Genomic DNA, 21,716 nt, shown 5'->3' with positions numbered 1-21,716 from the left:
CAGATTGCAGAATTGCCTTTTATTATTTTAATATACGTGAGCATCTAACCATATAAGTTGCTGTAGATATCTTTCATTCTTTTGAATTCTAAGCATAGCATTCTAAAGTCCCGTATGAGCTTTTAAAGATCATACAAAATGAGAGAGGCAAATATTTGGTGAATATTGGTTGGACCTATTTTGTGACATCAGCTACTCTTCCTGTCTTTCATATCAGACTGCCAACCAGTCATTTCTGACAGCCAGACTCTAGCCTCTGTGTAATTTTGTTTTTCTTTGGGCAATTCTCAATAGATATTCAAGACCCCTTCTTTTCGAAATGGTGCCTATTCTTTCTGGTTCTACAGTTAGAAGACAAATCCATATCACCACCTATAAAATTTCCCATATGTAAAGTCTGTCAAGGTTTTTTTTTGAAAGGCTAGATTTCTCTTTTTTTAAGATATTTATTTATTTGGTTGCACCAGGTCTTAGTTGTGGTAGGCGGGCTTCTTAGTTGCGGCACACAGGCTCCTTAGTAGTGGCATGCATGTGGGGTCGAGTTCCCTGACCAGGGATCGAACCCAGGCCCCCTGCATTGGGAGCATGGAGTCTTATCCACTGTGCCACTGGGGAAGTCCCTGTCAAGTTTTTATTTATTTGTTTTTTAAAGATCTTTTTTGATGTGGACCATTCTTAAAGTCTTTATTGAATTTATTACAATATTGCTTCTGTTTTATGTTTTGGTTTTTTGGCCCCAAGGCATGTGGGATCTTAGCTCCCCGACCAGGGATTGGACCCACACCCCCTGCATTGGAGGGTGAAGTCTTAACCACAGGACTGCCAGGGAAGTCCCCTGTCAAGTCTTTATTTTGATGAGAATAGCCCACTTTTTATTTTTACCTGTATTCACCAAGTCTGTTTCTTAATTCTTTATTAATCTTTTGTTGTTGTTGTTGTTGTCGTTATGGTTCTCTGAATACTCTTTTAAATATTCCCCATCTTTCTTTGGATCCAAAAAGCTGCTTATTTAGAAGGATGAAACCTGGATTTTAAGTACATCCTAGTTAACAACTGGTTTAATAGATGCTAGTCTCAGAGGCTTTGGACTCGCTGTGTGACCTTGGGTTTTTGGTTTTTTTTTTGGTGCGGTACGCGGGCCTCTCACTGCTGTGGCCTCTCCCGTTGCGGAGCACAGGCTCCGGACGCACAGGCTTAGCGGCCATGGCTCACGGGCCCAGCCACTCCGCGACATGTGGGATCTTCCCGGACCGGGGCACGAACCCGCGTCCCCTGCATCGGCAGGTGGACTCTCAACCACTGCGCCACCAGGGAAGCCCAACCTTGGGGTCTTTTTGGGGTTTTTTTTAACCTCTAAAATGCGTAGTTTGTGCTAATTGGTCGTGAAGTTTATTTTCCTTTTAAAATTCTGGCTCTGTCTCCAAATAAAATAAGAAGTTAGGTAGTATAAGGTTAAACCAATACAGCGCAGCCCTTTCGAGAAATTAGAGTCACCTGAGATTCCACTAATGGGAAGGAAGTCCACATGGTTCCTCGCCTGCTGCTTTGTTCCAGGTGATGCCTCACTGCTCCGTCTATTCAGCACCCGTTTCCTCATGCTCATCTGTTTGTATTTCACAACAAACAGTTGGAGTGGGAGGGTTTAAGAGTAAGAGTGCAGAATCTTGGAGATAATCGTATAAAATTTAATTCCGTTTTGATCTTCTAAGCCATAGCAAGGAACAATCAGAAGTTCCTTTTTTTTTGCTGTGCTGATTGGTCTGTTCTGTCTGAAAGTCAGAGTGGTCCCAGGGAAAAGAGAGTGAACCAGGAGGAAGGGAGGACAGATTTAGCTCTGCAGCCAACAAGCAGTGCGATGTGGGGCTGCTGCTTTCCTCAGTGTCCTCATTTATTAAAGAAAGGAGTTCAGGGCTTCCCTGGTGGCGCAGTGGTTGAGAGTCCACCTGCCGATGCAGGGGACACGGGTTCGTGCCCCGGTCCGGGAAGATCCCACATGCCGCGGAGCGGCTGGGCCCGTGAGCCACGGCCGCTGAGCCTGCACGTCTGGAGCCTGTGCTCCGCAACGGGGGAGGCCACAACAGTGAGAGGCCCACACACCGCAAAAAAAAAAAAAAAAAAGGAGTTCAGTTAACTTACCTCAGAATATCACTTCCCATCTAATATTCTGGTTTCTTTGCGGTTTTCTGTGAAACAGCAGCAATGGTTTTAAGGTTGGGATCAGGCTAGTGTGCTCTGAAATGACTCTGTATACAGCTGAAAGTTAAAAAGGAAATTTCACAGATTCCTTTCTGCCTAACTCCTGTCACCCTTTCCTCTCCCCCGCGTATCCCAGGACTACGTGGTGAGTGTAACGGAAGAATTCCTGGAGTTCATTTCAGATGGAGCATTGGCCATCGAAGTGTGGGGCCACCGGTGCACCGGGAACGGCAGCTCTGTCTGGGAAGTCGATTCCCTTCATGCTAAGACAAGAACGTTGCATGACAGGTTTGTGCTTGGCTGAGGGCTTTAGACGCAGGGTCAAGGCTCACCCTTGGACAGTGGTTGAAGAACAAGGACTCTCTGAGCCTGTTTCCTCCTTTGTGAATGGGAATGGTGAAAGGAACTACCAGGCCCTGGAAAAATTCGATGGGGAAAGGAAAGTCTTTTCAACAAATGAGACTGAAACATCTGTGTACCTTTATGGAAGAAAACAACCTTGATCTTAATTCACAGGAGACACAACACTTAATTTGAGATGGAGCATGACTTTAAATGTAAAAGATAAAACTATAAAGCTTATAGAAGAAAACAGAAGGGTATCTTCTTTTAAAGTTGACCATTTGCCTCTTCCGTGACCCAGCAATCCCACTCCTAGGTATTTACCCAAGAAAAATGAAAACATAAGTCCATAAGCAGCCTGGTACATGAATGTTTATGGCAGTTCTATTCATGATATCCCCCAAACTGTAAACAACCCGATGTCCTGCAGTGTGAGAATGTTTGATAAACAAATTGCGTTATTAGTCATATAATAGAATATTACTCAACAATAAAAAAGGACTCTGTCCCACTCTTCCATATTGTGTATGAATCTCACAAACATTGTTCTTAATCAAAGGAGCCAGACCTAGAAGAGTACACTACCGCATGATTCCATCTCTATGAAATTCTAGAGCAGGTAAAACTAGTCTGTGAGGTTACACAGCTGCTGCAGGTGGTGTGGGGATTGAGTGGGAAGGGGCCTGAGCAGACCTGCTGTGGTGATGGCGGGTGTATGCACAGGTGTATGCACAGGTGTATGCATTTGTCACCATCCCTCCAAGTCTACGCCTGAGATTGGGACAGTTCACTGCATATAAGGTATATATCAATAAAATAAATGAAAAGAACCCATACCACAGGATTGTGTTGAGTGTTAAACAAGAAAATAATCTATGTGACACACATAGCACAGTGCCTTACGGATAGTAAGTGCTCAGGGACTGGGGCCTTCTTCCTGTTGCTAATAATGTCCCGGACAGTGACATGGTCGTTGGTTGGAACGTGTTTCTGCAGGTGGAACGAGGTTACTCGCAGAATAGAGATGTGGATCTCCATACTAGAGCTGAATGAGCTGGGGGAGTACGCCGCTGTGGAGCTTCACCAGGCAAAAGATGTCAACACAGGGGGTGTCTTTCAACTCAGACAGGTACTAGGTTTGTCTTTGCTTGTTTTGTGTTTTCTCTCTGTCCCATTCTTACAGTTTCTGGAATTTTCTAGTTATTTGCCTCTCTGTTCCCTAATTCTTTCCCCTTCCTTGATCCTCTTCCCCCATCCATCCCTCCCCATCCCCATTCCTGGCCCCCATTTCCGCATCACACCCCCGCCCCTGCAGGGTCATTCCCGGAGAGTGCAAGTCACAGTGAAGCCTGTCCAGCGTTCTGGGACACTGCCACTCATGGTCGAAGCTATCTTGTCCATCTCCATTGGCTGCGTGACCGCCAGGTCCACCAAGCTCCAGAGAGGGCTGGACAGTTACCAGGTGAGACCAACAGATTGCAAACAGTATTTAACAAAGATTGGTTAGTGTAGAATTAAGGTGGTCAGTGATCTGTGACGGAGACCTGTTCAGGAATATAACTGAACTCCTTGCCTTAAGCACGTATTGGCCTCCGCCACCCCATCCATATTTCCGTCCGTTGCCTTTTTGCTAGGTTTAAATTACTGTGTTGGCTTAGTGCCGATTAATAATAATTTTATTTATAAACACACATCAATGCTACAGTGCTCATTTACTTTAAGCAGGATTTATTTTATATCTGGCCCAAATTATGTTGGGTGTTTGATATTGCTGGCTTTGGCCTGATCCACTTTTATTAATAGAAAGTTGCCCCCATACACTGGCATACTTAACCAGCTCTCTGAAAGCTTTACTTTTTAATTGAAAGTTGTCCTCATGATCATTTTTTGTTCATTAAATCTCCTTTTGCTAAACCTTCTTTTCTCACTTAAAAAAAAAATTAAAAGATGGAACCAGCTAAGAACTCATCTTATTTACCAGTCACAATAAACTGTAAGATCAGGAACTTGTCCCCAGGGGCCTGAAAGAACGCATGTGCCTCACCAAGTCCCCACTTTACTATCAGATGTAATTAGGGACTGGGAAGAATCAGACCATTGAATTCCGGTTCTCTCACTGCCACACATGAGGGGGAACACACTCCCTGTCATGATGGGGAGAAAACTTTTCTCTGTAGAGTCTGGGCGTAAGCCCAGCCTATCTTGAGAAGGGTTCATCTTCCATCTCAGTTTCCTTTTGGCTTCATGGCAGCAAAGACTTTACTGAAACATTGGCTTGGACTGTTGGGCCGTAAGGCAGGCACAGCTGTGTCAGACACTGCCTTCCTCATCCCAGGCCAGAACTGCCTCCGACTCAAGGCCTGGGAAGAGTATGAATGGAGTTGTGAGGCTGGAGTCTGCTGTTTCCAGGGAGGCTTCTCCACCAGACTTTTCGCTGTATGTGGAGGGGAAGTTGGGTTGTCCCCGACTTGGCCATCAGCCCCGGGGGCAACTGCAGGGCCTGGTAGAGAGCACAGACTTGGAGTGAGGAGACCTGGGTTCTTAAGTTTTGTTTGACTTAACTGAGTAATTTAAACTTCGAGTTCCCCTTTTCTTTCCTCTGAAATGATGAGGTAGACGTAATAATTCTCTGAGGTCCCTTTCTGCCATAAAATTTTGTGGCTTAATAAATCTCTGATCTTAGATAAAACTTTGAATCTGTGTGTGTGAATTATGACCTATGAACATGGATCGCCAACTGGCTGACTATTCCTGTTTGATGAACATTGCAAGGATTGATCATTTGCACTTTTAAAAACAGCTATACCTCTTGAGTTAAAACTGATTTTTGTCAAAATTTGAGCTCTCAGATATCTGCCTTCCCCCAGTGCTGAATGCTCTTCTTATAGTATCTGTCATGCAAATTTAAACTGTGACTGTTTTAAAGCTTTTATTTTTCTTTGCTGCCATGCTCAAGGTCATGTCCAGTACCATTTTTGTTGTTGACATAGTACTTCAGAATCATTTTGATGCGGGCCTCCCTGGTGGCGCAGTGGTTGAGAGTCCGCCTGCCGATGCAGGGGACACGGGTTCGTGCCCCGGTCCGGGAAGATCCCACGTGCTGCGGAGCGGCTGGGCCCGTGAGCCGTGGCCGCTGAGCCTGCGCGTCCGGAGCCTGTGCTCCGCGACGGGAGAGGCCACAACAGTGAGAGGCCCGCATACCGCAAAAAAAAAAAAAAAAAGAATTATTTTGATGCAGTAGCTTGAGCCAATCCAGAATATGCTGATGTCACAACAGTTCTACATCGTGAAAGCTCAAGCTAGTTTTTGATGAATAGAAGTATCTTCTTAGCCTAAAAGATAATGATAAATTAGAGCTGTTTGTACTTTATTCATTAATAGGAGGAATTAATTTGAGAAAAATTATTTCAGTAGTGGGCTTACTACTGAAGTTAGAGTTATCCAAATGAAAATGATCGTTACCAAACTAAAACTAAAGTTTATTTTAAAGTCTACACAGAGAATAATCTTAACAGTATTTTTAAAGCACTTTTAAAAGGCAGTATATTTTGAAGTATACTTAGATATGAAAATAATGTAATTATATTTTTTAAGGCATTTGAAAAAAAAGTTTGTCTTTTGTCTGACTAGGCCACTCCAGTTCCTTTTTTAATATTAACCCTCCAATAACCGTAGAAAAATGAAAGAAGGTTGTTACATGACCCAGTATTCATTTTGAGTAGAACCTGCCTCCATAGAGATGGATATTCTCTACAAATGGGGATTTCTTTATTCTTGTTTCTTTCTTTTTTTCTTTTTTTGGCTGCACAGCTTGTGGGATTTTAGTTCCCCAACTAAGGATTGAACCCAGGCCCTCGCAGTGAGAGCACAGAGTCCCAACCACTGGACCGCCAGGGAGTTCCCTCTTTATTCTTGTTTCTAAGGAAAATTGTCTCAACTAAAACCCTTTTTTTTTATTCCCACACAATGATTTTGTTTTGCAAATGTTTTGCCAAAATGTTTAGTTTATGTAATTATTGTAAAATGTTGCCATGGGTTTAGGACAGTTCTGATTTTTCTCACCTGATTGGCATGGATACTGACATATCCAACAGTGGATAATGATAGAGCCATGTATTCAAAATACTGGGCTGTGCTCTTACTGCGGTGGTACAGTATACAGAACCTTCTACAGTCTTCCCTCGGTATCTGGGGGGATTGGTTCCAGAACCCTCCCCCACTTGGATACTAAAATCTGAGAATGTTCAAGTCTCTTATATAAAATGGCCTAGTACACTCGGCCCTCCGATCAGGAAAGTTCTGTGGTTGGTTGAATCTGCAGATGTGGAACCTGCAGATAAGGAGGGCTGACTGTACGTGGAGTCTTAGCTTCCCGGTGGGTCTTCCCCTGTGATGATTTCACAGTGACAGTGGTGTGGTGCAGGGACAAGGGCGCAGACCTGGCCTCCAGTCCTGACCCTGCCACTATCTGTGTGAACCTTGGTTTCAGTCATTTCATCCTTCAGGCCTTAGCTGCCTCACAGCTAAAACCAGGAGGTGGACCAAGAGACTCCCTCAAGTCCTTTCTAGTTCTGCCCATTCTAAATCTCAGTCAAATAGCTCACCCAGAAACAAATAGCGACTGTTTGCATAACGGTGCCATAAGGCCTGACCCAGCGGGGTTGTATCCAACCCCCAGCTAAGAGAATCTGAGAGCGTTCCCATTTTTAAATGACTGCTTTCTCTATTAAAGAAAAAAATTAAATCTTAAATTCTTTAAGTAATTATGGACAAGTGAATTACATCCGCTTTTTGAGATTCGGTTAAATGTTTTATTATGCCGATGTTGTGTGTGCTATCCATTGTAATGTGTGTGTTAAGCTTAAAGACTTATTTTCCTTATGTGCTGTTTGAGAAAAAAAAAAATGCATGTCCTTTGTGTTTATTTTTTCCCTCCCAGAGAGATGATGAGGATGGTGATGATATGGATAGTTATCAGGTATTCCTGCTGCTGTCAATCCTGTGGCATGGGGCACAGCTGCTGCTAATGGCCAGCATTCGCAAAGCCGAGGGCAGGGAGGAGGAAGGGAGGACCGGAGAGCAAGAATAGGCAGTTTTCACTCGCTTTTGATTTGCTTTCAGTGTAATCAGGGATACAATACTATTTCCATAGATTTCCCCGTCAGTTCACAATTTATAAGCAGATGCTGCACTTCTGCTACGCCATCTCAAATTGCTGGCTCGTAAAGCCTTTCTAATAAGACCACTCTCGCTGTATTAAATTGGTGATCTTACGAATTGTAGTTATCATCCATAACCTTTAAGTAGACCTGTCTTTCCTATGTGAACCTGCAGTTAGCTCCTTACATCTAAGAGAGTAGTACTGTTCTAACGTGCCATTGTATCTTTAAAGACTTTTGCCGGTTAGGAAAACTGACGACATTTTAAGCCCATGGTTTTGTTTAGCCAGTTTTCTTCTCTCTTTAAGGCCAATCTTATTCATAACCTGGAGAATTTAGCTCTGAGCTTTAATCTCTTTTTGGAAATCTAGGGGAGAAAAAATATGTGCAAACGTGAAGTTTTACCTAGTCAGGGCTGACTGGCCTACTGTCCATGGAATGTGGGATAACAGTAATGGTCAAGGTGGCAAACCAAGATGAACTTTTCTGGGTTGGTTCCCAGTCTTTGTACTGATTCTCTACATAAATTTTAAAAGCATATTTTCCTGGTGTGCCTTCCTATAAGTAAAATGTGGGTCCATTGTAGGTAAAGCCTCAGAAGTTCTCAGGTGTCTGCTCTTAATGTAACGTCTTAAGGGTTAGGCCGGAATTAGGCAAGTCAAAGAGCATCCTGAATAGAATTGGTAGGTGGCTTTCCCACCTCATAATTTTACTAAGAAAGAAAACAAGCAAGTAAAAACAAATGGTAGGGGAGATACCAGTATCCCCTTGGATCTCAGCAACGCCATTAACTAACGTCCTGTGGCTGTCTGTGCGCTTGCTGCCACGTGGTTCACAGTTGAGTCCAGCGGCTGCTTCTGGGAGTTCTCAGCATGGCTGACTGCATGTTGGCTTCTTGCATGGGAAGTTTTCGGTTAGCCTCATGGTAGCGGTTGGAGGTAAAACCTTTGCAGCAAGTTTGAAAAGTTCTCCACTGATCTATTCTTTGCCTTTCAGAAAATACATCTTATCCAGCCATCGAGCTCTGAATGATGAAAATGCCTGTCGTTTTCCATTCCATTTGCTGCTTTGTGATTCGGGCTGTGTTTCTGGTGTCCTTCTGCTTAGAATCACAAACCCTTCAAACGAATAGCTACAACTTACATACATGCACGCCCATACCATATAAGACTCATCCAACAGCTGGTGTAGTTTGAGCTTCTCTTGCTTTTAAGTATAATTATCTTTTTGGAAATCCAGGGGCTCTGATTTCTGAGTCATGGGATCCTCAGTCAGCATGCAGTGTTCCTGAGGGCTCTTTGCTTTCTTGCATATTAATCACACGGCAATGTTCAATGGCCTTTCCTAATGAAAAGTTTCCTAATCAATTTAAACATCTTTTTTTTTTTTTTAAGAAAAGAAATAGTTATCTGTGTACTCTACAGGAAAATGTTTTCCCTCCCTGATGCCAGGAAGAAGACTTAAACTGTGTGAGAGAGAGGTGGTCTGATGCCCTCATTAAACGGCGAGAATACCTAGATGAACAGATTAAAAAAGTCAGCAATAAAAAAGGTATGTGAGGGCTCCCCTGGTGGCGCAGTGGTTGGGAGTCCGCCTGCCGATGCAGGGGACGCGGGTTCGTGCCCCGGTCCGGGAGGATCCCACGTGCCGCGGAGCAGCTGGGCCCGTGAGCCATGGCCGCTGGGCCTGCGCGTCCGGAGCCTGTGCTCCGCAACGGGAGAGGCCACAACGGTGAGAGGCCCGCGTACCGCAAAAAAAAAAAAAAAAAAAAAGGTATGTGAGATTAAACTCTTGGCTGGGAGTAGTTTTTTCACTTCTAGACAGTAGTGGTAGGCTGTTTTCCTCCCTTAGCTGGACTGCTGTGTCTTAGCTTTTTGACCCCCATGACAATTATAGATATTAGTGAATCATTAGTGTACAGTGTTTAAGCAGGCTCTGAATTTGAAAGTAATGTTTCATTACTTGAGTTAACTGACATTAAACGTTAAATTCAGATTTTGTTTTGATGAATTCAAATGCCATCAATATCGACATCTCCCCATGAGGTGTTCCAGGCTCAGAACCTGGGACTGACAGCAGCTAAAGGGTCACTTGTGAAGCCACGACACTTGGCAGGTGGGCTGTGGCTACCATTGGGTGGTAGCCATGCTCTTGGCTCCTTCTGGATGGCCTGAAGCCGGCCTGCAGGTCCACTCGCCACCACCCAGCTCCGAGGATTCAGTTTGCTTACGCTGGCAATGGCCACTTGGATTCTAGAGCAGAAATCTGCTCTTAAAACCCTGGTTTCAGGCTTCCCTGGTGGCGCAGTGGTTGAGAATCCGCCTGCCAATACAGGGGACACAGGTTCGTGCCCTGGTCCGGGAAGATCCCACATGCCGCAGAGCAGCTAAGCCCGTGCGCCACAACTACTGAGCCCGCGCACCTAGAGCCTGTGCTCCACAATAAGAGAAGCCACTGCAATGAGAAGGCCGTGCAGCTCAACGAAGACCCAACACGGCCAAAAATAAATAAGTAAAAATGAGTTAAAAACAAAAAGTAAAACCCCGGTTTCTCATCCTGAGTGAACGATTCACTCAGTGTGGTTGGTTCTCCACCGAAGGACATATTCTGAATGTGAATCCACTTCATGCAGAAGTCGGCGAAAGTCCTTCCCCAATAAAACATCTTGCCTCCGCGTTCTGCTCTTGGCCTCAGTGTGTGTATGTGTGTACTCAACCTGCTAATGAAAACTCACTTTGCCTGTGCCCAGGTAACTCCAGAGTTGAACTAGGCTAAGAGGATTGCAAAATAGATCAAATAAAATCCCTTTCATAACGAGCATGAAGGAAAACAAGTTAGTTTTGCAGAGTGCAATATATGGTGTTTTTTAATCCTCTATCCTTATAAAATGATGTGTGGTTTTATAAAGCAATGTCACATCCATTATTGCACTTGATCCTTCTGACAGGTGCCTGAAGTAGACATGACTTGTATTAACCCTATTTGACAAATTAGGAAGCTAAGACTCATCTGTTGAACGACCTTCCAAAATTACAGAACTAGAAAAATAACCCAAGTCTTCTAATCCCTGTTCCAACGCTCTTTCCACTCTTCCTGGGTTTATGATCTGCTAGGCTAGTGTCCTAGCCTCTCTGAGCTTGTCTGCGTGCTCCGTCTTAAACTTCAAAGCCTCAATTCCCTATTTGGGACACCGTGGATGTTTAAGGCACTTGTGGGTACCACTGAGTGCAAATAGATTTAAATTTAGAAACTGTCCTTTCTCCCTCTTGGCGCTCATGTCCTCGTTTTGTCCCACAGAGAAGACAGAGGACGACGTAGAGCGGGAAGCCCGTCTGGTGGAGCAGTGGGTGGGGCTGACAGAGGAGAGGAATGCCGTGCTGGTGCCTGCGCCGGGCAGCGGGATCCCCGGGGCGCCTGCCGACTGGTGAGTCCGCCCTTCCTTCTGGGCAGGCCTGACGATGGTGCCGTGGTCTGTGGCGGGTCATGCAAGTGACCTGCCAGGACTGTCACAGAAAATGTTAAGTACTGTGAGCTGTCCAGGGAAGGGCCACCCAGCCCTAGTACTCCCCTCCATCTTCTTCTTGCCCACTGCAACCATCTTCCACTCACAGGAAGCCAGCGAGCACTTATCACTGGCCAGGAGTCAGACAGACAGCCCTCCAGCCCTTGGCATGAGCACCTTGGACATGATTACCTGCTCTCCAGACATTCTCATATCTTGGGTCGAAAGAAGGGTGTTTCCAGAGCATACTTGAAAAGGGCAGAAAATATGTCTTCTTATTTGCCCTCCTGCCTGTTTATTTTGACTCAACAGAGAGTCAGCACTTAAGCACTACATCCACAATGATCAGTCAGTCAATGGATTGATCAGTCAGTCCTAATGCCCAGAAGAAACAGCATGGGATCCTGGGCTCTGGAGGCAAATCGATCCCGTCCCCTGTTCCTCCTCTAACCCTTCTTCCCATCACTAGAATTATTCTCAGAAAGGCTTCAAATAATCTGTGTTTCAATTAATTACATGTAATTCATATGACTATAATTCTTTATATAAGTCACATAATTCCCATGATTTGTGTTAAGAAGGCTGACAAGATCTGTGAAAATATCTCATTTGTAGAACCTGTATCTGACTCCACAGTGGTTCTCTTCTGCTTTCATGCCTCTGTCGTGTTTGGTTATTTAACAAGATGTAAAACACATATTTTGTTATGATTAAATATTGTTATTAAATTTAGGATCCCACCACCTGGAATGGAAACCCACATACCTGTTCTCTTCCTTGATTTGAACGGTAAGTTTGAACCTGACATTCCAAGGCTTATCACATTGCATTAGGTTTGTAATCTAATCAGACCTGCAGTATTTTGATCATTAAATCACTTGCCTAATCACGCACATGCCATATTTAGGTGACATTTTTACTCCAACCAAATATATAAAGCCATGACATGTCGAATCAGTAGAAGACAGATGGGGAAATTTATTCTTAAAAAGACAGCACTTGAGAGATTGAGAATTGCATACAAAGGCATGAGAGCAGTTATTGCTCTGAAACAGTAATGGACATGGAAATTACTTGAGAAGGTAATCACCCTTAGAGATCTGAATCTTTATGCATTGCAGGTGCCCAGGAATCTGCATTTCTGACTGGTGCCCTTTGCTCCCCACCCCACCCCCATTTGTTTTGTTTCTAGAACACGATCATCTGTAACCCTGCATGAAGGGTTGTCCTTTACTGTAGAAATTAGATTGAACCTGGGCGAATACAGAACAAGGGTTTTCAATGTGTTTTAGCAGTAAAATCCATTTTCAGTATGAACTTGTGAATGGAACCCCATGTGTGGAATACGGAAGCAGAGTTGCTGAGTTTGGGGATGGGCAGGCTCTGGCAGGCCTTTCTGCAGGGCCCCTGGGATCCTCAAAGCACAGCCTGAAAACCTGTCTTCTGGAGGGAAGACCAGTAATGGATGAATGGAAGACACAGGAGGTTGGCTTTGGCTCTTCATATGAACAGTTTTTTTAAAAGCCTAGAAATAGACCGTTGCCTCATGAAGTGGTGAGTTCCCCATTATTGGAGGTTCTCCATTATACAAGCAAAGACTGGATGACCATATACAGAGATTTGTGAAGGGTGAATCCTACGCTGGGTAGGACATTGGGAAAAGATGGGCTGCACATTTCTCCCAAGTGCTCAGAACTTTGTTTCTAAATTGATAATTTAACCATCCGAATCTCTACACTTGATCTGAGCCAAAAGGCCGAGAAGCGATAACCACTCACATCTCTAATTTAGTGTAAGTTATGTAAGTAGGACCACAAACTTAACACTACGTTAAAGGAGGAATTGACAGAAAGCAGCAAAATTCTAAGGTGTGTTTATGTAGTGAAAATATTTGCTCCCAGGACTACATATAGAATATATTCAGTCCATTTATAGGAGAGTCACAAAGGCACCTTTTTGGCTCCTGGAGTTGTTTCTGTAAAGGATAGAAGCTGTTGTAGTTAGTGGAGTTGCTGTTTCAACTGCAGGAATGAAAAACTCAATAAAATTGCATTACATGTAAACTTCATCTGTAAAAAGCATATTTAAAAATTTTGGATGCTTGCTTAAAAAATCTGTTTCCCCCACTTTTGCTTCTGTGCCCTGGACTTGGTCAGCGGATGACCTCAGTGCCAATGAGCAGCTTGTGGGCCCCCATGCATCGGGCGTGAACTCCATCCTCCCCAAGGAGCATGGCAGCCAGTTTTTCTACCTGCCCATCATAAAGCACAGTGATGAGGAGGTAACTGACCTTTAAGAATCTCTTAAAGGGCTTCAGATTAATGCACATGCCTATGGGCCTCTCTGCCCATTAAACTGCTGTGGTCTGGACTTTGGGAAAGAGGACTGGGAACTTTAAAAAATAGAATGTGTGTGTTGTCAAAAAGGCAAGGAGGGACTTACCTGGTGGTCCAGTGGGTAAGACTCCGTGCTTCCAATGCAGGGGGCCTGGGTTCGATACCGGGTTGGGGAACTAGATCCCGCATGCATGCCGCAACTAAGAAGCCCATGTGCCACAGCTAAAGATCCCGCGTGCTGCAACTAAAGATCCTGCATGCTGCAACTAAGACCCCTCCTCGCAGCCAAAATAAATAATAAATAAATATCTTTTTTAAAAAGGCGAGGAAAAACCTCTGTGATTCAATGTAGAGTGGCATTTATTTTCTTTCTAGTGCATGACATAAAACTGCTCCACCTGAGTTGTCTTGTTTCCATGTCCCCATCCTTCCCCCATCCCTAGGTTTCAGCCACAGCCTCCTGGGACTCCTCGGTGCATGACTCCGTTCACTTGAATAGGGTCACCCCACAAAATGAACGGATTTACCTGATAGTGAAGACCACAGTCCAGCTCAGCCACCCGGCTGCTATGGAGCTGGTGTTACGGAAGCGGATTGCAGCCAATATTTACAACAAACAGGTAGTAGCGGGGCCCGATTGTGCCGTTTCGTACATGAGCACAGAGTTTTTTCCTTCTCTCTATCACAAAGTAGTGTTTTGGGGTGTTAATACAGTGGCTGTGCAAATCGCTACCAGGTTATAATCTGATTCTCATTTATCCAAGATAACAGGGTATGAGGATAGCAGGGGTAAATGTCATCCACCAAAGGACTTTTCCACCTTGACCGATTTGTGGCCCATAATCTTAGGAGGCAGTGGAGTTATGACATTTTATTGTTTGAAAAAGGTTAAGCGCCTGGTCCAAGAGGGTTAGTGACAAAACCAGGACAAAGGTAGGCTCCCAATAAATCTCTATCCTAGTGCTTCCCCCGATCTCATCTCAGAGGTGCTGTCAGCAAAACTTATCCTCTGAGTTGACTTCTGACTGTGCCAGGATAGATTCATTAAACCCTGACAAGATCAAGTAGAAAGACGGCAAGTGGGAAAAAGGAGCAACCACAGAAAAACCCTGGATCGGCTGCAAATCCTGCAGTCTGATCCCTAAATAACAGCTGGACGTTATTGTCCTTCAGGATTGGAGACAAGGATTTTTCCATTCAGTTTTTTTCTGTTTTACTAAGTGTTGTGTGTATATCAAAAACGTAGTAATTGATGATGCTGTTACAATTTGTAAAATACTAAATAACTTCTGTTTTCCACATCGCTTAATTCAGCTTTCCTTTTCTACCAGAGTTTCACCCAGAGTTTAAAGAGGAGAATATCACTGAAGAATATATTTTATTCCTGTGGTGTAACCTATGAAATAGTATCCAACATACCAAAGGTAAAGTATGTATTACTTTTAAAAAATATCAAAATGTGAGTTTTGGAGAATGCGTTAAATCTCAAAACGTTTAAATCATTTTCTCACCACCGTTTTGAGAAAAATGTTGTTCAGGTAAAAGTATTCTAATTGCCTTCTTGTCTCGTTAGGCAACAGAGGAGATTGAGGACCGGGAGACTCTGGCTCTCCTGGCAGCGAGGAGTGAGAACGAAGGCACAGCAGACGGGGAGACGTACATCGAGAAGTATACGCGAGGCGTGCTGCAGGTGGAGAACATCCTGAGCCTGGAACGGCTCCGGCAGGCAAGTAACTGCAGCATCTGGACCAGAGGGTGAGATCACCAGCCTTCACCCCAAATGGACAAAGATGAATGTATTTCCCAAACACTTTCTCTCTCAATCTATCAGAGAAGAAAAACTGGTAGAGAGTAGCCCTCTCATTAGACAAAATAGTTACTTTGACAAAATAGTAACACAAATTCAAATGACTACCTTTTATTGAATACCGCCTAAGTAATATTGATACATTATTTCATTTAATCTTCAAGATAACCCTACAAGGTAAATACTGTCATAATTCCCATTTGTAAATGAGAAAACTGAGGCTGACAGAAGTTAGCCAACCTGCCCAAGGTGACCCAGCTAAGAAGGGTACAAAGTTGGATGTAAACCCAGAAAGCTTGACTCCAAAGCCCACGTGCTTAACCACATATTCTCTCCCTAATTTTTGGACCCAGATTAACTTCTGTGGCAAAAGCAGGATATTCAGGTGAAAATAATCCACTAGGTAGTGGAACTGCACAGGAGATGTCATTCAGTCGAGGCAGTAGCTGAAGTTAATGGAAAGTGTGCTTTGAACAACAAGAGGACTAAGATTGGCGTTTGTCAGAAGAATCTTCCTTTAGTCCCACCTAAACTGCTGCACGAGTGAAACACAAGCAGCATAAAAGTTGATTGTAATTTCCCAAGTGAGATATATAGTTAGTGGTATTTCATCCATGTTTTCTCTGCCCACCTATATAAAAGTCCACACCATAAATGTCTTTAGTTCTGCAGTTTTCCTGGTTTTAGTTATGAGGAATGCTTTTGATAAATTAAGCAAAAAAAAAAAAAAAAAAGATACAATACAATTACAGTTTTGTAAATATGGGGGGAGAGGGAGTGCAGGATTGAAACGATCTTTATTTCTATACTTTCTAAATCCTCCACAATAAACATATATTACTTTTGTCATCAGAGGAAGAAAAATAAATGTCCTTTTCAAATTTGCAGGCAGTCACGGTCAAAGAAGCGCTTTCCACCAAAGCTCGGCACCTGCGGCGAAGCCTCAGCACACCAAATGTTCATAATGTGAGCTCACCCGCGAGGGGCTGCCGCCCGCGTGACGCATCTCAGGGTTTGGGGTGCAGCAGGTCAGGGGACCTCCGGTCGGGGTTTACAGGTGGGGATAGAACATTCGGCACCAGTGTGGGCATCCCAAGGTGCCAGAGGCCCACTCCTCTTTTCTAGCGAAGCTTCCAGAGAGCCCTTACGTGTCACGTGCCTGGGCTCTTAGTGGAATCTTGCAAATTTCTCTCCATAAAGTTATGTCCTTGAAAGACGTTTTTTGAGATGTAAATAGAATGTAGTTGGTTTAGGGATGGTCGAGTCAGGTAGAAACCTGCTGGCAGAGCTGCTGAGTGCTGCTCTTGAGCCTGTCTACATACCCCCTTCTAGCTGCCCCAGTGGATCTTACTGTGCTGCCCATCAGGGTGATAGGGCACCAGACTCCTCCGTAGAGACCCTTCCATAGCGCCTGGTCTTTATTTTGATTACCTTCCTCAACCATTCCATAGAGGAAATCCAACTGACAGAAGCTACGTCCACTGGAGGGGAGCGTTGTCATGGGAAGAAAGGATAGAGCAGTACGCGGACCACTGCAAAGTAGCCTCTTCCCAGGAGCAGCAGAGAGAAAGTCAGATCCTCTCAAGGAAAACTGTTACTTGCCTTCCCGTTCTCAAGAATTGTCAGATAATGATTAAACACACAGTAAACGCTTATGAAAGCTGTCTTAACAGTAGTCCGAAAAGCAAATCCCTACAATCACTTTCATGCAGATTACTTCTGACCACAGTTCAGTTCTTAAAATTGATAATAGGAGACTCATATAGTTGTAAATTGAAAAAAGTCTTCTAATTAATTTAGGCGTCAAAGAAGAGATCATAATGGAAATTAGGATGTATTTAGAACTGAATGATAATAAAAAATGGTACATATATCAACAGTTGAGGGATGCAGTTAAAGTGGTACTTAGAGGGAAATCCTTGGCCCTAAGTTTCCTGTTATTCCATTTATACTGCAGAATACTAGATGGTAGAGAAAATGAAAGAGCTAGAGCTATTGTTAGGAAATTTATAGATCTTATATTATAAATGTTATTAAAATATTAATTATATTAAAAATAATGAGGAAAACATATATTTTTAAAAGTAAGGAAACACCACCTATGAAGTATTCTACCCCTCCAAAAAAATTGAACCTAAGTGTGGTCAAGACTGTAGATCTAACTACTAATATTTACAGGGGACAGAGGAAAATGTTAAGTGATACCACAGGGATTCATTTAACAAAATCCAGACTGTGGGAAACGTTACAGGAAAAAAATGATCTAGAGAAAAGGGAAAGCTCGTAAATTAAAAATGACTTACAAGATATATCATCCAGTTGCAGTATATTAACTATCTTGATCCTGATTCAAAATTAACTGTGATAATGTTTATAGACATTTGACCACTAATGGGACATCTGATGCTATTTAGGAATCACTTAATTTTTTTAAGATGTGATAATGGTATTACGGTTTTAAAAAGGGCGTAGGAATTTCTTATCTTTTAGAGATTCATAAAGAAATATTTATGGATAAAAATATTTTAAGTTAGAAAAAGAAAATCAGAATATTTTTAAAGAGGGTAATGATAAATATTAGAGCAGAATTATAATAAATTCAAATAAATAAGGAAATAATAAATATTAGAAGAAAGAAAGAGGGAAGGAGAAGGTCATAACAGCCTTCAACTGTATGTGTGATATTTTATTTAGTTAGTTACCTTAAATATATAAACCACATTGATAAAACCATTCATCCCTTACAGGTCTCTTCTAGTCGACCAGACCTTTCTGGCTTTGACGATGATGATAAGGTGTGTACCCGTGGGCATGGCCAGGTTATTAGTAGAATCTGAGTCTGGAAAGTTAGGATATATTGGTGTTTTTAAGATCTCTGGACTTCCCACCTTAACCTGATGCAGATCATTGTCTCTACATGTCCATTTCCAAGTTCAAATACTGGATGTGAAATTGCTGTGCACTCTGAGTGTTACATTGTTACTTAGCATGACACCTTTCATATCAGGATCATATGACACATAATTGAATAAATATCTGTGTGTTTATGGGTCTAACTCTAAATGACCTAAGAAGGTATTACATCCACCACAGCAAAATCAAAATTATTTCAAATGCAGAAAATTAGGACCTTGAAATTAAGGACATTTTACAGTGTTCTCATATTCAAATATTTCTTTAACATATATTGTATGTAAATTACTATTCTAGGGACAGTAGATGATTCAAAAAGTATAAACACAGATTATGTCTTCAAGAAGTTTAAAATCTTGTCCTTGGAGATAGACATCTCCTGAGAAGTTGGAGTAGGATTAACTAAGTTTATATGATATAAAGGAGGAGGTTTCTCCCTTTACTATACCAATATCTTATGCCAGCTTGAAACTTTTAAATCTCAAGTATATGTAGAGTAATCGTACCACCAGGTTTGCCTGGGGAAGTTCAAGCTTATGCCTACTACCCAGGAAAAATATCGGTGGAACTGTTTTACTCTCAAAAGTGTTGTTGTTTGGTCTTTAAATTATTTATTCACTCCAGGTATACCTTGGGTATGATAGCACTTGTCATATTGTTCAGTACTTTTCTACATGTTAGATCTATTTAATAATAAAAATGAATGAAGAGCACATACTGCCATTAAAAAATAGAAAACAACCCTCAAATCAGGCTTCATTTCTCTCTCTCTCTCTCTCTCTCTCTCCCTCTCTCTCTCTCTCTCTCTCTCTCTCTCTCTCTCTTTTTGGTGCACTGCCTGGCACATGGGATCTTAGTTCCCTGACCAGGCATCAAACCTGTATCCCCTGCATTGGGAGTGCAGAGTCTTAACCACTGGACCACCAGGGAAGTCCCCATTTCTCATTTTAGAGGGACTTAATTACGGTTAACCCATGTTTCTACCTTGTAGGGTTGGCCAGAGAACCAGTTAGACATGTCTGACTACAGCCCCAGTTACCAGGATGTATCGTGTTATGGAACTTTGCCCAGGGATTCACCTCGAAGGAGTAAAGAAGGTAGTAGTGAGATTTTTTCCATGTTATTTCTTTATAATTTCTTAGGAAAGGCATGGGGGGAAATTTTTTTATAGATGACATATAATATGGTAGGAAACTGAAATTCTAGTTTGCTAGATGATCCAAAACTGTCTTCTTGAATAGAACATATCCTGTTCACTTTTTTGTTTCGCTTTGTATACATTATATCATCCAATTAATAATAGGCTTTTTGTGCAACACTTGTAATTTTCAAATCACATTTCATGTATCATTTCCTGATTTTGAAGTCAGTTTTGAGACACACATATCTTATTACGTTATGGTTAGATTTCATTCTTTACCAAAAGAATATCCACCTCCGTCATGTTTTTGTGCTGGAATCAAAGTATATTTTAGGAGAACATGTCTCTGGTCCCTAAGGAAATTTCAAAACTGATACCAGAAATGAATTTGATGACAACATTATTACCTAAATATAATATATAATCTCCCAATGCCCTGAAGGGAACAGCATTCTTAGGATATGTAAATCGGCTCTGTTACCTTACTTATCCCTTATATTTTACCTACTGTGTGCCATTGTACCAGTGAATTGAGGAGAAAATATAGAAGGAGAAAGAGAAGCCCAAAAAGGTAAGAAATGAGTAAAAGCAAGAAAGAAGAATCGTCCTTCTTAGCCATATGGAGCAGGGTGGCTTGAGGGAAAAGTGACTTGCAAGAAGACTTACACAGTGCTCACTCACTGGGTATGTATTGAGCCTGTCCTTGCTGTATGCAGTGACAGATGCCGAGATCTTAAAATCCAACTGTGGACATGTACATAGAAAATAATAAGTTAGGAAATGATAAAATGCCAAAATGCATGTATAGTTTATAAGGGCTCTGAGAATTCAGAGAGATAGAGAATCAGCATGGGGGCTTCCCTGGTGGCGCAGTGGTTGGGAATCCGCCTGCCAGTGCAGAGGACACGGGTTCGAGCCCTGGTCCGGGAAGATCCCACATGCCGCAGAGCAGCTAAGCCCATGCGCCACAACTACTGAGCCTGTGCTCTAGAGCCCGTGAGCCACAACTGATGAGCCTGCATGCCACAACTACTGAAGCCCATGTGCCTAGAGCCCGTGCTCTGCAACAAGAGAAGCCCCCGCTCGCCGCAACTAGAGAAAGCCCACACGCAGCAACAAAGACCCAACGCAGCCATAAATAAATAAACAAACTAATAAATAAAAAGTTTTTAAAAAAAGAAAATCAGCATGAGTTGAAATTGGTCTGTTAAGTAATGCTTAAGCTGGATCTTGAAAAGAAGGTAGAAAATTTGGTTTCTGATTTCTTTGCTGCTGTCCAGCCCTTTGATGACTCTTTGTAACTTTGTAGATACATCTGCATTTTTGCCTACCTCCGTTTTATGCTCAGCCAAGTACAGTCATCTCTGAGGATCCACGGGGGACTGGTTCCAGGAGCCCCCGTGTATACCAAAACACCCCGAGACTATGGAGTGCCGACTGTAGATTTATTGAAAAAAAGGAAAAGCAGAGAGAGCATTTCATTCAGAAAGCATAGCATGAACAGCATATAAGTGGACCCACGCAGTTCAAACCTGAGATGTTCAAGGGTCAACTGTACTCACATACTAATCTCTTTGTTACGCCAGATATTCCTCTGGCTTGGTCACTGCCTCGCTTCTTGTGTGTTGGTGCCCTGTGCCCGTCAACCCATGCCTTTTGTCTTCCCCAGGTTGTACGTCAGAGAATCCTCATGCCTTAACAGTCAGCCCTTTTAAAGCATTCTCACCTCAGCCACCAAAGTTTTTCAAGCCCTTAATGCCTGTAAAAGAAGAGCATAAGAAAAGGATGGCGCTTGAAGCAAGGCCTCTTCTAAGCCAGGAGGTAAATGCTTGACTTGTCTGTACCATGTACAATAGAATAGACGTGTTATGCCTGTGGAGAAGGAACGCTGTGCATTAACAAAGTCAGATGCCACGTGTTGACATGTGTGGGCTATCACTCCATGGTTCCTGTTCTGGAGTAAACATCTCTTTCTCAAGCACACAGGGTCATGGTAGAGTGTTTTGTTTGTTGTTACTGCTGTTGTTTTCTTTGTGTTTATGGCTTTTTTCAGAGTATTTATTTCAAGTGAGAAAGAGATGTCTCCTAGGTGTTTTGAAAATATGAAAGGCATTTTTTTTGATTTGATAAATTTGGTTATGCTATTTGCCATAGAATTTGTGTAGTCTTGTCAGATTTCATCAGTAGTTTGACTCAAGCCTGCACAGTTGTTGGCTGCACTACTCACATGTAATACAAGTGTTTGCATTGCTTTTCTAACGTGCACGTACTTAACGTGTATGTCGGCCGTCGTTGTCTTCTGTGTGTGATGCATCTGTGT

At 42.8% G+C, this 21,716-nt stretch overlaps 1 protein-coding gene across 5 annotated transcripts in view; it reads left to right on the top strand.

The window, feature by feature from the left end:
* Nucleotides 1-21,716, top strand: part of KIF13A (kinesin family member 13A) — a 216,047-nt gene that overhangs the window by 183,236 nt on the left and 11,095 nt on the right. For all 5 annotated transcript variants that reach the window (XM_082662895.1, XM_082662897.1, XM_082662894.1 and 2 more), the window contains 15 exons: nt 2,333-2,484; nt 3,535-3,667; nt 3,854-4,000; nt 7,478-7,516; nt 9,149-9,248; nt 10,995-11,121; nt 11,933-11,988; nt 13,356-13,480; nt 13,979-14,155; nt 14,867-14,959; nt 15,109-15,265; nt 16,235-16,308; nt 18,090-18,137; nt 19,247-19,352; nt 21,066-21,217. In XM_082662895.1, coding sequence (XP_082519021.1) covers nt 2,333-2,484; nt 3,535-3,667; nt 3,854-4,000; nt 7,478-7,516; nt 9,149-9,248; nt 10,995-11,121; nt 11,933-11,988; nt 13,356-13,480; nt 13,979-14,155; nt 14,867-14,959; nt 15,109-15,265; nt 16,235-16,308; nt 18,090-18,137; nt 19,247-19,352; nt 21,066-21,217 — 1,686 coding nt within the window. The remainder of the gene's footprint in view (nt 1-2,332; nt 2,485-3,534; nt 3,668-3,853; nt 4,001-7,477; nt 7,517-9,148; nt 9,249-10,994; nt 11,122-11,932; nt 11,989-13,355; nt 13,481-13,978; nt 14,156-14,866; nt 14,960-15,108; nt 15,266-16,234; nt 16,309-18,089; nt 18,138-19,246; nt 19,353-21,065; nt 21,218-21,716) is intronic.

The sequence above is a fragment of the Grampus griseus genome (genome assembly GCF_964374135.1).
Source record: "Grampus griseus genome assembly, chromosome: 10".
Taxonomy (NCBI): domain Eukaryota; kingdom Metazoa; phylum Chordata; class Mammalia; order Artiodactyla; family Delphinidae; genus Grampus; species Grampus griseus.
Note: the sequence above shows the minus strand (reverse complement) of the source record. Positions and strands in the feature narration are given on the sequence as shown.